The sequence below is a fragment of the Panthera leo genome, chromosome E1 (genome assembly GCF_018350215.1).
Source record: "Panthera leo isolate Ple1 chromosome E1, P.leo_Ple1_pat1.1, whole genome shotgun sequence".
NCBI lineage: Eukaryota > Metazoa > Chordata > Mammalia > Carnivora > Felidae > Panthera > Panthera leo.
The window spans coordinates 3360914-3376990 of record NC_056692.1 but is presented as its reverse complement, the minus strand read 5'-3'; the positions used below and the strand labels follow the sequence as shown (position 1 = coordinate 3376990).

The 16077-nt window shown below is 57.7% G+C and overlaps 1 protein-coding gene across 2 annotated transcripts in view; it reads left to right on the top strand.

Moving 5' to 3' along the window:
* PIK3R6 (phosphoinositide-3-kinase regulatory subunit 6) overlaps positions 1 to 16077 on the top strand; it is a 57606-nt gene that overhangs the window by 26794 nt on the left and 14735 nt on the right. For both annotated transcript variants that reach the window (XM_042916149.1, XM_042916148.1), the window contains 10 exons: positions 20 to 88; positions 950 to 1082; positions 3851 to 3920; positions 5123 to 5306; positions 7905 to 8070; positions 8363 to 8449; positions 9778 to 10201; positions 10492 to 10570; positions 11270 to 11392; positions 14426 to 14536. In XM_042916149.1, coding sequence (XP_042772083.1) covers positions 20 to 88; positions 950 to 1082; positions 3851 to 3920; positions 5123 to 5306; positions 7905 to 8070; positions 8363 to 8449; positions 9778 to 10201; positions 10492 to 10570; positions 11270 to 11392; positions 14426 to 14536 — 1446 coding nt within the window. The remainder of the gene's footprint in view (positions 1 to 19; positions 89 to 949; positions 1083 to 3850; positions 3921 to 5122; positions 5307 to 7904; positions 8071 to 8362; positions 8450 to 9777; positions 10202 to 10491; positions 10571 to 11269; positions 11393 to 14425; positions 14537 to 16077) is intronic.

Here is a 16077-nt window from a genome sequence, read left to right as displayed (position 1 = left end):
GCGATCTCCTGTTTTCCAGGCAGAGAGCGAGGACATCCGGCATGCGATCATCCCCTTGCTGCACACGCTAATGTATGTGCTCACTAAGGTGAGCGTGACGCCGAGGGTCGGGGCGGTCGTGGCAACCCACACGTGGCAGGGCCAGACACTGTCCTCTCCCGCAGGAGACACGCAGTCTCTGCCTGGGCGCGCCTAGGAGAACTCTTGGGTGGCCTGCCCCAAACCGTCTTCTCCACCCTCGCGGTGCCCTGTCCCTAATACACAAAGCGGGCTACTGGGGAGGAAGTTGGGAAAGCAGTGCGCGGGAGGCATGAGAGCCTCGAATGCCGGAATGGGGTCCTCGGGATTGTTCCCACGCGCCCCGGGGGCCATCGCCGATCCCTGCTTAGGAAAGGGACAAGCCACCGAGAAAATGTCTGGACAACAGCCATCAGGAGCTGTGTACGGTCGCAGGGGGTGGGAGAGGGCAGCGAGGGAGATGAGGGGCAGAGAGAACAGTTCGGGGGCTGCCGGGATCCAGGGGCAGGAGGGGGCTGGGCTCGGGCCAAGGCAGAAGGCGCAGGAGGAAGCGGAGCCCCGTGGCCACTGCACTGGGAGCGTCATGCCTGCGGGATATCGCGCCCGGCAGGCTGGAGACGAGACTCCAAGTTTTCAGCCTAGAGCCCAGCAGGAATGTGCTGCCCGGACAAGCAGAGGGGAGGGGAGGGGAGTGGATTTGCTGGCAGGACAGGGTGAGATGGATCCCCTTTGGGGCGAGTTTGAGTGGGGTGTCCGAGAGGTGTCTTTCAGGTGCCGGGTGAAGACACTAAGGGTGTACGTTTGGGAGGGAGGTGTGAGCCCAGGTCTGGCTGTCAGACCTGCCTTTCCTCCTCTCCACCCCACTCTCCCACCCACCCAGCACCCTTTGTGACCTAGGGCTCTGGGCACCCAACTCCTCCCTCCCACCCAGGCCACGGGCATCACGGAGGAGCTCTACCGGAGAACCTACACCTTTTGCACAAGGTTGCTAACCCTGCCCGCCCCCTACTGCACGGTCGCCTTGGACTGCGCCATAAGGCTGAAAACGGAGACCGCTGTCCCAGGTGAGAGCTGTCCCAGGTAGGAGCTGTCCCGGGTGAGAACTGTCCCAGGTAGGAGCTGTCCCAGGTGAGACCTGTCCCAGGTAGGAGCTGTCCCAGGTAGGACCTGTCCCAGATGAGACCTGTCCCAGGTAGGAGCTGTCCCAGGTGAGGCCTGTCCCAGGTAAGAGCTGTCCCAGGTAGGAGCTGTCCCAGGTGAGAACTGTCCCAGGTAGGACCTGTCCCAGGTGAGGTCTGTCCCAGGTGAGACCTGTCCCAGGTAGGAGCTGTCCCAGGTGAGACCTGTCCCAGGTAGGAGCTGTCCCAGGTGAGACCTGTCCCAGGTAAGAGCTGTCCCAGGTAGGAGCTGTCCCAGGTGAGACCTGTCCCAGGTAGGACCTGTCCCAGGTGAGGTCTGTCCCAGGTGAGACCTGTCCCAGGTAGCAGCTGTCCCAGGTGAGACCTGTCCCAGGTAGGAGCTGTCCCAGGTGAGACCTGTCCCAGGTAGGAGCTGTCCCAGGTAGGACCTGTCCCAGATGAGACCTGTCCCAGGTAGGAGCTGTCCCAGGTGAGGCCTGTCCCAGGTGAGAACTGTCCCAGGTAGGAGCTGTCCCAGGTGAGACCTGTCCCAGGTAAGAGCTGTCCCAGGTAGGAGCTGTCCCAAGTGAGACCTGTCCCAGGTAGGACCTGTCCCAGGTGAGGTCTGTCCCAGGTGAGACCTGTCCCAGGTAGCAGCTGTCCCAGGTGAGACCTGTCCCAGGTGAGAACTGTCCCAGGTAGGAGCTGTCCCAGGTGAGACCTGTCCCAGGTGAGAGCTGTCCCAGGTAGGACCTGTCCCAGGTGAGAACTGTCCCAGGAAGGAGCTGTCCCAGGTGAGGCCTGTCCCAGGTAGGAGCTGTCCCAGGTAGGACCTGTCCCAGATGAGACCTGTCCCAGGTAGGACCTGTCCCAGGTAGGACCTGTCCCAGATGAGACCTGTCCCAGGTAGGAGCTGTCCCAGGTGAGGCCTGTCCCAGGTAGGAGCTGTCCCAGGTAGGAGCTGTCCCAGGTGAGAACTGTCCCAGGTAGGACCTGTCCCAGGTGAGGTCTGTCCCAGGTGAGACCTGTCCCAGGTAGCAGCTGTCCCAGGTGAGACCTGTCCTAGGTGAGAACTGTCCCAGGTAGGAGCTGTCCCAGGTGAGACCTGTCCCAGGTAAGAGCTGTCACAGGTGAGACCTGTCCCAGGTAGGAGCTGTCCCAGGTGAGACCTGTCCCAGGTAAGAGCTGTCCCAGGTAGGAGCTGTCCCAGGTGAGACCTGTCCCAGGTAGGACCTGTCCCAGGTGAGACCTGTCCCAGGTGAGAGCTGTCCCAGGTGAGGCCTGTCCCAGGTGAGAACTGTCCCAGGTAGGAGCTGTCCCAGGTGAGACCTGTCCCAGGTGAGAGCTGTCCCAGGTAGGACCTGTCCCAGGTGAGAACTGTCCCAGGTAAGAGCTGTCCCAGGTAGGAGCTGTCCCAGGTGAGACCTGTCCCAGGTAGGAGCTGTCCCAAGTGAGACCTGTCCCAGGTAAGAGCTGTCCCAGGTAGGACCTGTCCCAGGTGAGAACTGTCCCAGGTAGGAGCTGTCCCAGGTGAGACCTGTCCCAGGTAAGAGCTGTCCCAGGTAGGAGCTGTCCCAGGTGAGACCTGTCCCAGGTAGGACCTGTCCCAGGTGAGGTCTGTCCCAGGTGAGACCTGTCCCAGGTAGCAGCTGTCCCAGGTGAGACCTGTCCCAGGTAGGAGCTGTCCCAGGTGAGACCTGTCCCAGGTAGGAGCTGTCCCAGGTAGGACCTGTCCCAGATGAGACCTGTCCCAGGTAGGAGCTGTCCCAGGTGAGGCCTGTCCCAGGTGAGAACTGTCCCAGGTAGGAGCTGTCCCAGGTGAGACCTGTCCCAGGTAAGAGCTGTCCCAGGTAGGAGCTGTCCCAAGTGAGACCTGTCCCAGGTAGGACCTGTCCCAGCTGAGGTCTGTCCCAGGTGAGACCTGTCCCAGGTAGCAGCTGTCCCAGGTGAGACCTGTCCCAGGTAGGAGCTGTCCCAGGTGAGACCTGTCCCAGGTAGCAGCTGTCCCAGGTGAGACCTGTCCCAGGTAGGAGCTGTCCCAGGTGAGACCTGTCCCAGGTAGGAGCTGTCCCAGGTAGGACCTGTCCCAGATGAGACCTGTCCCAGGTAGGAGCTGTCCCAGGTGAGGCCTGTCCCAGGTGAGACCTGTCCCAGGTAGGAGCTGTCCCAGGTGAGGTCTGTCCCAGGTGAGACCTGTCCCAGGTAGGAGCTGTCCCAGGTGAGACCTGTCCCAGGTAGGACCTGTCCCAGGTGAGGTCTGTCCCAGGTGAGACCTGTCCCAGGTAGGAGCTGTCCCAGGTAAGAGCTGTCCCAGGTGAGACCTGTCCCAGGTAGGAGCTGTCCCAGGTGAGGCCTGTCCCAGGTAGGAGCTGTCCCAGGTAGGACCTGTCCCAGGTGAGGTCTGTCCCAGGTGAGACCTGTCCCAGGTAGGAGCTGTCCCAGGTGAGGCCTGTCCCAGGTGAGACCTGTCCCAGGTAAGAGCTGTCCCAGGTAGGACCTGTCCCAGGTGAGACCTGTCCCAGGTAGGAGCTGTCCCAGGTGAGACCTGTCCCAGGTGAGAGCCGTCTCAGATAAGAGCTGCAGTGCAGCTCCATCCACGGTCTTGCTTTTCCTCCGAGGTTCCTGGAGCTCAAAAGTCCCAGCACCTTCTGTGGAGGGTGCGAAATGGGGGTCAGAGACCAGAAGCCGGTTGGCTGATGCGGTCTGCTTTGCAGGGACACTGTACCAAAGGCTGGTCATTGCCGAGCAGAACCTGACGAGTGAGCTGTACCCCTACCAGGAGAGGTGAGTGACCCCTGACAGCGTGCTGACTTCCGTCCCCTCCAGGTGTTGGGACGCCATGACTGCTCACTGAGGGGGACAAGGCTGGGTGGGGAGGAACCCCAGCAGAGTTTCCTGTCCATGGCATTTGTCCCGGGGCGGAGTGTATTTGCAAGGGTGGGCGGGGCCTGCCTTCTCTGGAGATCACAGGAAGCAGGGTGGTGGGTCCGTCCTCTGGGGCTGGCTCAGAGCCCCCCCGCTCACATGCAGAAGGTGATACGAGCACTGGGCCGGTCTGGAGTTCTGTCGTTCCACCTCCGTCCCGCCCTTGGCCATGATGCAGCATCAGCCGGCCAGCCAGCCGGCCAGAGGTGGCTCCCGGCTGCTTACGGTCCAGGCCACAGTCACTCCGTGAAATCTGGGGCTTTCGTCTGTGTGTGCCTGGCCCTTCGGATAAGATTGAGGAGATGTCTGCTGTTGGTGTGGGGAAGAGGGGCCGGTGAAGTTGGGGGTGCCCTTGCTGACCCGGCCCTGGAAGGGGTGGCTTGAGGCTGTGTTCATGGGGGGTGCAGGGAGGTGAGGTGGAGAGACCCAGAGGAGCAGGGAGCCAGGAAGGAGAGCAGGGGCGGGAGGGAGGGCAGGCGCTGGCATGATGGGGTGATGGGAGGAGGCGGGGCTCACTCAGGGTCCAGAGTCCGCTTGGGCAGGAAGGAATTAGGGTCCCTCCTGGAGGGCGATGTCATCAGTGGACCACAGAGCTGAGGGGGTGGGGGACAGGATTTAGCTTGGGACTTGCCTGGACGCGAGACTAGGGGGCACCCAACGGGGGCCAGCTGTTCCTGCCTGCTCTCTGATTTGCCACAGTCCCCACTCCTCCCAATTGCTGTCCCCCCAGAGACTTTTTTTTTTTTAAGTTTATTTATTTTTGAGAGAGGGCAGCGGAGAGAGAGAGGGAGAGAGAGAATCCCAAGCCGTCAGCGCGGAGCCCGAGGCGGGGCGCCACCCCACCAACCGCGAGATCATGACCTGAGCCGACATCAAGAGTCTGACCCTCAACCGACTGAGCCACCCAGGCGCCCCAACCCCCATAGACTTTGGAATCCGAGGCTCCCGTTTTTGGAGGAACAAAATACTCGGGGGCTGCAGGGCTCCACGCTGCCCTTCCAGGCGCTCTCCCCGCCGCAGCCATCCTCTGCAGCAACCCCCCCCCCCACCTCTGCCCTCAGAGCATTCCTCTTCGTCGACCCCGAGCTGGTGTCCCCGTCCGTGTGCAGCGCGCTGCTGCTGGAGCTCGAGGCGGCGCAGGTGCAGCAGACGCCCGAGGCCTGCATGCGCCACGTGGTCGCCCACGCCCTGCAGGCCGCCCTGGGGGACGCCTGCCACGCAGGCGCTCTGCAGAGGAAGCTGCAGGTAACCGCCCCGCCCCAGCCCTCCTCGGCTGCGCCCGGGGCCCTGCACGCACACGCCAGCTCTCCTCCCCGTCTGCTCTCCTTCTCCCCGGTTCAGACCACCCTTGCCCCCTCAATGCGGAAGCAGTACGAACTCATTAAGGAAAATCCGGGGCGGGAATGCACGCCCGCCGAAAGAGGAAAGAAAAATCGCTCACACCCGCCCACCCAGATGTATTCCCAATCAACGTTTTGGTCTATTTCCTTAATAATACAGACGACGATAACCCGGATAGGTGCTGTCGACTCAATGTCTGTGATGTCCCAGGCACGGCGCTAGACACTTTTACATGTATCACATTTTAAAAAGGCTCACCACGTGTCAACAACATTGTGAATGGGTATAATCGTTAAAACTGGGGCACAGAGAGGTTGATAACCTGCCCGTGGTCACACAGGTACAAAGTGACTGGGTCAGGGTTTGAACCCAGATCTCTCCGACCTCAAACTTATGTTCCACCGCCTCCCGGCCCCACTGCCCCACCACCCCTTTTTAGCAGGAGATACCAAAGTCTGTATACAGTTGTCCCGAATTAGGGTGAGAGGCCGGGCCTCGATACTCCCGCACCTATTAATTATTGGATGTGGACGGTCCTCAGGAAGGGACATGACCGTGGAGAGTGGCATTTTTTTTTTTTTTTTACCGGAGGCTGACTATGGAAAGGGACTCAGCTGACAGCTGACGGTTGCTAATGCTCCCAGCAGCGGGGGCTAATGAGTGCCTCAGTCCTGAAGGTGGGAATCCGGAGAGCCACCATAGCATTTATCACACTGTTGCGCATGGAATCAAAGCCAAAGACCTCACAATGGCCTACAAGGCCCTCGAGATCTGTCCCACCTCCTCGCTTCCTCTCTGATTCCATCTGATTGCATCTTCTGTACTTTCCCTCTCTTCCTCTCTGCTCCAGCTACATAGGTCTCCCTATTGTCCCTCAAATATGCCAGGCATGCTTACACCCCAGGGCCTTTGCACATGCAGTTTCCGATGCTTGGACCATTCTCTCCGATATCCACATGGCTCGCTCTCTCACTTCCTTTAGGACTTTACTCAAAAGTCACCTGTCGGTGAGACTTCCCTGATCACATTATCTAAAATGTCAGCCCCTGCCCCCAATTTCACATCCTTCTTCTCTGCAATTTATCGTACTATAAATTTTACTTCTCTTGTTTACTATCATTGAGGGGGGGGGTGGAGAGAGAGACATACACTATAATATAAACTCCCTGGGAACAGGACTTTTTATCTGTTGTGTTCACAGCTGTATCCCAGCATCTAGAACAGGGTCTGGCATGTCGTGGGTGCTCAATAAATATTAGTGTATTTATAAATTAAGCAACGAGATGAAATGGACTCGATGGCCCCTTCTAACTCTGATTCGGTCATCTTCTTGTTGCATTATCTGTTCGCTCCACAAGTGTTTATTGGGGCCCTAGCCACCCAGAATGACCCTCCCTCCCTTAATCAGGAAGTTAGGATCCCGCTCAGCAGACCCCCCCCCCACCTCCAGCACAGACCAGAGACGAAAACAAGCCCTGGTGTGTCGGCCTGTGGACTCATTGGAGCCCTGCACCTGCTGAGCTGTGGGATGGGATTGGCTGGTGCTGGGGCGGGGGGGGGGGGGGGGGGGTGGTGAGGGAAGACAGAAAACATCATGCAGGGCTCTTCTCAGGGTTTCAGATCTGCACCACGGGAGGGAGGAGCTGAAGAGCATGGGATTGCCCAGTGAGAAGCTTTCAAAACCTGTTCCCATCCATTCCCATTAAGGAGAAAGGCTCAGCTTGGTGTTCTACCCCTAACTTCTTTAACACTCACTTCCCTTTTTCTTTTTTTTAAGTTTATTTATTTTCGAGAGGGAGAGAGAGACAGAGTGTGAGCAGGGGAGGGGCAGAAAGAGAGGGAGACACAGAATTGGAAGCAGGGTCCAGGCTCTGAGCTGTCAGCACAGAGCCCGACGCGGGGCTCGAACCCACAAGCTGCGAGATCATGACCTGAGCTGAAGTTGGAGGCTTAAACCGACTGAGCCCCCCCCGGGCACCCCTAACTTCTCTTTTTAAAAAGAGAAGGCAAGCTTCAAGCCATAAAGCCTTGGCAGGCTGGCATTTAAAAATAGTGGTTTGTGATGATTATATTCCTCTTGGTTATTTTTCTAAGTGGGACGTGTGACTCTAGCCTTTTTATATAGATTACCAACATAAATTGTCCTTCTGAAATAGCTGGGAACCAAAGTGAGCTGATTGAAAGAACAAGGGCGAGAAAATAATCATACAGCAACTATTTAGGGAGCACCCACCATGTGCCAGGGCGTGTTCTAGGCGCTGCGGATGCCGCTGTAAACAGACTGCCTTCCTGGAGTTTACATCCAGGCGGGGGCAGAACACTGACCCAAGGGCGGCCCTCCCTGCCCCTCTGGGGTCCCGCCGTTGCGGGGCAGCCCCGTGTGGGGGACAGAGAGGACGCTCAGGTGTGGGCAGCATCGGGCAACCCCGGAGCCCGGGGGGGAGGGGGGAGGAGGGGGGGGGGCTGGGCCGGGACCCAGGCTCTGGCGCCCCTCCCCGACAGGCCAGCCCTCGCCAGGCCCTGGAGCGCTATTTCCACGCCGTGGTGGCAGCCGTGGAGCAGATGGCCAGCGAGCCCAGCCCGAGCCGGGAGGGACACCTGGAGAGGCTGGAGGAGATTTACTGCTCGCTGCTGGGGCCGGCGGCGGCCGCCAGGGGGCGCTGCGGCGGTAAGCGGGCGGGGGCGGCGAGGCCCGGCGAGGGCCCGCAGGGGGGCGCCGGAGAGCAGCGCTGCACCTGCCGCGCGTGGCTGAGGCGGGCGGGCCTGCGCGGCTCCTGGGGGGCCTGGGGACCGAGGGCCGCCCGGGGAACTTGGACGGTCCCGGGCTAAGCAGGCAGAGAGGAAGCCTGGACCAGACCATATGGGGGAGAGAGGGTCTCTGCACGCCCCCCCCGGGGCCCTCCAGGAGCCGCAGGGGAGGGCAGAGGAGAATCCCACAGCCCGCCCCCCCCTTCTTTCAGGTGACCCCCTGCAGTCCCCGCAGCCAAACATCCCTCTGCCCAGCCCCCACATCACCTTCCACCTGTGGACGGATGAAGAACAGCTCTGTAAGTGCCTCACACCTCCTCCGTGCAGAGCTGAAGGGAAATGAGTGTGTGTGTGTGTGTGTGTGTGTGTGTGTGTGTGTGTTTCTCACTGTGTGTGTGTGCATTCGCGTGTCTGTGTTTGTGTGCGTGCAACTGTGCTTTCATGGGCCTATAGGTCTGTGTCTGCGTGACTGCGTGTATCACGTGTATCTATTTATGTCCTTGCGTGTGTGTGCACATCTGTGTGTGTGTGTGTTCACGTGTGTGCGCCTTGCTCCCTGAGCTGTTCTGCACGTCTGGAGGAACGCATTTTCTCTATGCCAGAAGAGCTCGGTGCCTTAGCCACTGGCCTCACCTAGAAAGTGCCACATGCCCAAGCTGATGCCGACAGACAATGAATGTCCCCAAGAAGGAGGCAGTCACACAAAAGTTACAGTTCCAGGAGCTGGAGGGGTCTTTCCAGAGAGGACCTTCCAAGAGAGGACCTCCAAGAGAGGTCTGCTTGCCTCACACTTCTGTCCACACTGGCCTTCCCCTCACACTGTCCCTGGCTCTTCTCAAGAGAGGTGGGGGTGGGGGGTGGGGGGAAGTGCTGGCTGGTGAACTAGGCCCAAGTCCCCCCTTGCATGGGCTGGGTCATCCTAGACTGACTCTGTGTTCTCTCTGGGCCTCAGTTTCCTCATGGGTAATAAAATGAAAGTAGATTAGAAAAGCCTAGGGGTATCTGGGTGGCTCAGCGGTTAAGCATCAGACTGCAGCTCAGATCATGATCTCACCGTTTGTGAGTTCGAGCCCCGCGTGGGGCTCTGTGCTGACGGCTCAGAGCCTGGAGCCTGCCTCAGATTCTGTGTCTCCCTCTCTCTCTTCCCCTCCCCTGCTCATGCTCTGTCTCTCTCTCTCTGTCAAAAATAAATAAACATTTAAAAAAATAATAAAAATAAAAAAAACATTTCTCAAAAGAAAGAAGGGAAGAAAGAAAGAAAAGCCTAGAAGTCTTTCCTGGAGTAGGCAGGGTCTGCTCTCTGTGTCCCAGGGGAAGCCACAGACAGTAAGAGGATAGGAGGAAGCTAATAAAGAGGGCTCCAGGGTCAGCGAAGGGGAAGGTACCGAGTGTAGCTGACTACTGCAGGACTTCTCAGAGCCTTGAGTACATGTACTCAACACGAGGTGTCAGGAATATGCGGGCTTCGCCATCTCTGTTCACCGCAGGACCTTTGTTCCTTCGCGGGGCATCTTATGGGGCTTCTGTCCAGCTGAACGGTGTTTGAGAAACACGGGAGCCCAGGCCTTGCAGGGGTGAGGCCCTGCCAGCCTCCTCTGACCTCTGCTCCCCGCTCCCCGCATCCCAGGGAAGGAACTGGTGCTCTTCCTGCGCCCGCGATCCCAGCTGTGCCTCAGCGCCGACTTGGAGGCCTTGGACCTGCAGGGCCTCTGGCCGGACCGGGAGCTGGCCCGGGTGTCCATGCTGTCCACCGACAGCGGCATCGAGCGGGACCTTCCTCCGGGGGCTGACGAGCTGCCCCTACCCGGCAGCCCCGAGATGGAGCGCGCCAGGCTGCAGCGCAAAGGCGGCGTCAAGAAGCGGGTGCGGCTCCCGGACGTCTTGATGCCCGCGTGCTGGGACGGGCCCCCGGGTCTACACCGCCGGACGGGCAGGCCCAGTGGGGACGGGGAGCTACTGCCTGGTGTGTCGCGGCTTCACACGGCCAGGGTGCTGGTGCTGGGGGACGACAGGATGCTGGGGCGCCTGGCCCAGGCCTACCACTGCCTCAGGTAGGGCCCGGAGGGGGGCGGGGCGGGGCAGGGGGGCGGGGCTGCGTCAGACCCAGCTCGCCGCCGTCGCCGCCAGGGGGCACTGCGCTCACCAGCTCGGCGCTTTACGTCCTGGCGAGCCCAGCAGTCCTCGTCACCACACTGCGCCCATTCTGCAGATGAGAAAACGGGTGCCGAGAGATTGAGTAGGTCGCTCACAGGCAAGAGAGAATACAGAGCAGAACCAGGATGTGGAACCGTTGGAAGCGCAAACCCCTGCCCTGACCCCTGTGTTCCGCCCTCTTTGCTAGGAAACGAGAGACCCAGAAGTGCTGCCTCACCCCCAGGCTCAGTCTACAGCTGTACTACATCCCCGTGCTGGCACCCGAGGTGGCTGGGCAGGGGAGGGGGGAGGCACGTCGGGGAGGACGTGGGAGGGGCGTCCCCTGCCTCAGGGGCTGGGCAGGGGGCACGCTTTAGCCCCATCCCTGGCCCCAGGGACTAGGATCACCCTTCCTTAGGATGCGGAGCTGGGGGAGCCCTTGTGGGTCTGTGTCCCGGAAGCCACAGATGCAGGCCCCGGAGGCTCAGTGTCCCCTGGGGGGGGGGGGGGGGGGGCAGCCTGCCCAGTGCTGAGTTTTGTTTTGCTTTCCTGGTGGAATTTATTGCAAGCCTCTCCTCAAACAGGGGCTCACACGCACGCACAGCATGCTTCCTGGGATCCCATGAAAAGAAGTTTCGGGCAGCGGGAGCCCTTTGATCTATTGGGGGCCAGACTCGCCTTGGCGGCTTTTCGATTATTCGATTGCCCCGCTCTGCTTGCTTATTGGGGAGCATTCAATTCCAAGCAGTATTTGTCTCTCTGCTTCCAAGGCTGAAGATCATCGTTCAATGTCCCCAGCAAGCGGTCCTCAGTTAAGGGTTTACCAGCTTCATCTGACGTATAAGACCCAATAGGCTTCACATGGCAGAGAAACCGAGGCCCCAAGAGGTTCAGTGATCGGACCGTAATCCCGAGGCCAGTTTGCGGAGGGGACCCTCTGGCCAGAGACCCGGCCTGATGGGTCTGCCCCGTCCCCTTGTCCCCAGAAACAGGCATCATGCAGACATTCGGAGCTCAGAGAGCTGGCCACATTCCTGGGCCGCGCAGACCCGTGGTATGAGAGCACCGTGAACACACTGTGCCCGGCCATCCACAAGCTGGCAGAGATGGTAAGGGGGCAGCGAGGGCGGGAGGGGGGGCATTTCAGATGTTACCCTTGACCCTTGACCTCAAGGGTCAACCCCAGGGCGCCCCCCCCCGCCCCGGGGTGGGATGAGGCCAGAAGGAAACATGGAAGCTGGTGGTCGAAATTCCCCCAGGCACCTGCTTTGGGTGGAACACCGGGCAGACCATCGAGCAAAACATCCTTTCCTTAGCGTGTAGGCCACAGTGCTTCCTGGGACGGCCTCTCCATGAGTGTAATAGCCCGTGTTTCCTGAGCACTTACAGGTGCCAGGCGCTGTTCAAGGGCACTCGCACTCCACGGCCCTACCAAGTAGGCACTCTTGTCGGCAGGTGCGAGTGTAGCCATCTGCCCACTTTACAGACCAAACTACTGAGGCACGAGATTAGGGAACTTGTCCAAAGTAAGAAGAGAAGAGGTGGACTCCCACCCGGAACCGGACAGCTTGATTCCAGGTAGACGGCTCGTGAGTTCATCTTCCAGTGACTTGAAAAGATCTTCATATATTAAGAGAATCTCTTTTTTTTTTTTTTTTTCAAGTAAACTCCACCCCACCCCCCAACGTGGGGCTCGAACTCACAACCCTGAGATTAAGGGTCGCTGGCTCTACGCACTGAGTGAGCCAGGCAGGTGCCCCTACTACTAAGAGAATCTTAACCTTTTAGCCGTCTGGTGTTGCCGACGTTTTTTTCCACTCTGTTATTTGCCTGTGAATTTCATCAGCAGTGTTTTCTGACTTACAGAAGTTTGATATATTTTTTCTTTTTTTTTCTTGATTAATTTTTTTAATGTTTATTTATTTCTGAGAGACAGAGAGAGCATGAGCAGGAGAGGGGCAGAGAGAGAGCGAGACAGAGTGCGAAGCAGGCTCCAGGCTCCGAGCTGTCAGCACAGAGCCCGACGCGGGGCTCGAACTCACAAACCGTGAGATATGACCTGAGCCGAAACCAGGAGGCGGGTGCTCCACCGACTGAGCCCCCCGGACGCCCCCAGAAGTTTAATATTTTTATGTCACACTCAGAACTTTTATCCTTTGAGAGACCTGCCTTTGGAGTCCTGCTTTGAAGGTTCTCCTCTGCTGATTAAATTACATCCAAGAGTAGATAAATATTCCCTGATAATTTACTGTAAATCTTTTAATGCCTCGGTTTTCACATTTAAATTAACGTGCCTGCGACTGTTTTCAGTGCTTTGTGTGAAGCATGCGAATTTCTTTTTTCCAAATGTGTAGCCAGGTGTCCTAAAGCTATTTATAGCACAAGCCATCTTGCCCCATCAGTCTGAAATGCCACTTTTCTCGTTTACTAAATTTGTATTCTTTCTTGTTGATCCATTCATTTCCGGACACATTGGTACTTTCATATTTTAATAGGCAGGATAAACCGACTTCATTACTCTTCTTCCGGAAAATGTTTCAGACTATATCTGTTTCCAGATAAATATTAGAATTTTGTCAAGTTTTTTTTTTTAATTTTGTTTAACGTTTTTATTTATTTGTGAGACAGAGAGAGACAGAGCATGAACGGGGGAGGGTCAGAGAGAGAGGGAGACACAGAATCCGAAGCAGGCTCCAGGCTCTGAGCCGTCAGCACAGAGCCCGATGCAGGGCTCGAACCCACGAACTGCGAGAGCATGACCTGAGCTGAAGTTTGACACTTAACTGACTGAGCCCCCCAAATACTCCTAAGTACCTTATATTCTAAGTTGACACTTCACTGAGATCTTTGTGTCATTTTATTGCCTGATTGTTTGGGGTTCTTTCTTATACCTTCTAATAAAAATGTAGGGGGGGGCCTGTTTCCTGAATTATTGCTGACCCGAAAAGTGTCTTTGTGCATACACAGAAGACTGGTTAGCCGAGTATTGAAATACCTTTTCCTCAAAACTTGGAGGCTATCAGGGGCGCCTGGGTGGCTCAGTCGGTTGAGCATCTAACTCTTGATTTTGGCTCAGGTCATGATCTCATGGTTTGTGGGTTCGAGCCCCGCATCGGGCTCTGTGCTTACAGTGCAGAGCCTGCTTGGGATTCTCTCTCTCTCTCTCTCTCTCTCTCTCTCTCCCTCACACTTTCTCTCCGCCCCTGCTCATTCTATCTCCCCCAAAATAAAAACACTTGGGGCACCTGGGTGACTCAGTCGGTTGAGCGTCCAACTTCAGCTCAGGTCATGATCTCACGGCTTGTGAGTTCGAGCCCCGCGTCGGGCTCTGTGCTGACAGCTCGGAGCCTGGAGCCTGCTTCAGATTCTGCGTCTCCCTCTCTCTCTTCCCCTCCCCTGCTTATGCTTTGTCTCTCCCTCTCTCTCTCTCTCTCAGAAATAAATAAACATTAAAACATTTTTTTAATAAATAAATAAGACTTGGAGGCTATTAGGGGAGGAACATCTGATGCGAGTTTCACTTCTGCTCTTTGGTTGGTACCTTTTCCCCCGCCCCCATGTCAGGACACATGTAGAAATCAGGGTTCCCCCTGCTTGCTTTGCCCTAATAATTAGCAGTTTGTATGGCCCCCACACTTAGTCCAAACGCAGTTTCCACATGAAGAGACTGGAAACAGTGTGAGAGATAGATCGATAGACAGATCGATCGATCGATAGATAGATAATGATATAATACTTGAATACGACAAGAGGTAAAGGAGACAGCAAATCACCTCGCCTCTCGGGCCCAAGGTCACCTGGCCAGTGAACGCCTAATCCAAACCTGGAACTCAGTTCAGCCCCTGTGATCATTGGCTATGTTCTCAAGCATCTGGTCCTTACCCCAAGCGTCCAGCTCCTTCCCTTCCAGCTAGAGGCGCCCCCTGTGTCTTTGTGCAAAGTGGAATGCATCGGAGGCCCTGGGGGGCCGGGACCCTGGACAGGCGTATTTGCCTGAGGAGTAGACATCAGGCGGTCAGCAGGGCCTGGACTGCGTTGAGGGACCTAGACGGAGGTCTGCCTGTTTTCTCCGTTCCGAAAACAGCACCTCCCACCATAGCCCGGAGGGTGGCGGCTGAAGGCCTTCCCTGCCCCCCTCACAGCCTCCCTCCCTGGACACATCCCGGACCGTGGACCCCTTCATCCTGGATGTCATCACCTACTACCTTCGCATGGGCACCCAACCCATCTACTTCCAGATCTACACAGTCAAGGTAAGTGTGGCCCTCCCCCTGCCCCCCGGGACCCCACCGCCAAAACACTCCGGCTCTGGGGAGACACGGGTTAGCAGGGCACATGTCACAGACCCACCCAGACGCTCCTGGTTGCTAACCGTGTCTTTCCAATCTTTGGACGAATCGGATGATCATTAACTTCACAGGCATCCGGCCTGAGCAGAAGTACATCTTCGCGTGGAAAGATGCTTTAGGCCTTGACCCCGCGGAGGGCTGGCGATAGGGCTGCTGCGAAAGTTCTCACCAGCAATCGCTTCATCTCAGAAATCCCCAAGGCTCACTGTCCAGTCTCTGATCACACACTGCCGCCCCTGCAAGGCCCCTCCCCTTCTCCCCCCCACCCCTCCGCCCCTGCGTCCTCTATTCCCCTCTGTCTCCCCTCCCAGCAAAACCCGAGCCCAGGGCAGCTCTGAAGTGCGCCTCAGCTCTTGCGAAGCTCGGGGCCCCTGAGCACCTGCTAAAAAATAAGCCGAAGCCCTCTGGCCGGACACGGACACAGACACACCCACGGTGTCCAGCCTGCTCCTTTCCCTGCCGCAGTGGCTGTTCCCGCCTTCCCTGCTTTCCTTGAGTCCTCACTCTCAGCAAGTGGCTTGGCCACCCACTCCGCTGGGGGGAAAGTGGAGACCATTAGGTGTCCCCAAAGCTTCTGTCCATGCCTACACATGCATGCACACCTCCCCAGCAGACATGAAGCCCCCCCCCCACCACCAGTTCAGGCAAAACCCCATGATGCATGCCCTCCCAGTCTGTTCCCGGCTTCTCCGGGACCATCCCCCTCAACCTGAGATTTCGGGAGGCAGCCTCTGCTGCTTCCTCTCTCCTTCCGGATTCTTGTCCCTCACTCTGCATCCCGTGGTGGAAATTTTCTTCACGACCTTCCCCCTTTTTGACCTAAATGAGGCAATTAGCTCCTGTCGCTGGTTTCCAAAAGGCAAATCGAAACAACCCAAGTCAAACAAACAGATGGGAGTAAACCTCTCAGGCTGGTAAAGGGAGTAAACATCTCAGCCGCGCAAATGAATTGAAAGGTTAGGCATCCCGTCGCTGCCCTTTGGCCAGAGAGGCCCCTGGAGCAGACCTGGGTTTGCTGGTTCTGGCCAGGCCGGCAGCGTGGAGCAGTGCACAGCATGGACAACCGTGGGCAGAGGCTGTTAGAAGGCACTTATAACGTGGCTTTGGGCTCAAGTCAGGTGATTTGGGGGAGAAGCCCCCAAAGCAGGACTGTGCCCTGGCTCAGAAGCTGTCAGGAGGCCGGGAGTGGTTCTGTGGTTGGGCATCTGGATCGTTCTTAGTTCTGAGTAATCCTTTGATTGGAAAAATGTCGGGATGGGGCCCGCACACGGTCCTGTTTTTTCCTGTGTTTGTGACGGTGGCAGGGTCTGCTTCCTGTCTTGACCCACCAGGGTCCCAGGGACCCCCCTCCAGCCCCAGATTTCCAGCCCCAACCCAGAATGGCTCAGCTCCCTCGAGCCCTTCCGTCCTGGCTGGTCTCGCCTTGCAAGTCAGGAATGGGGTCC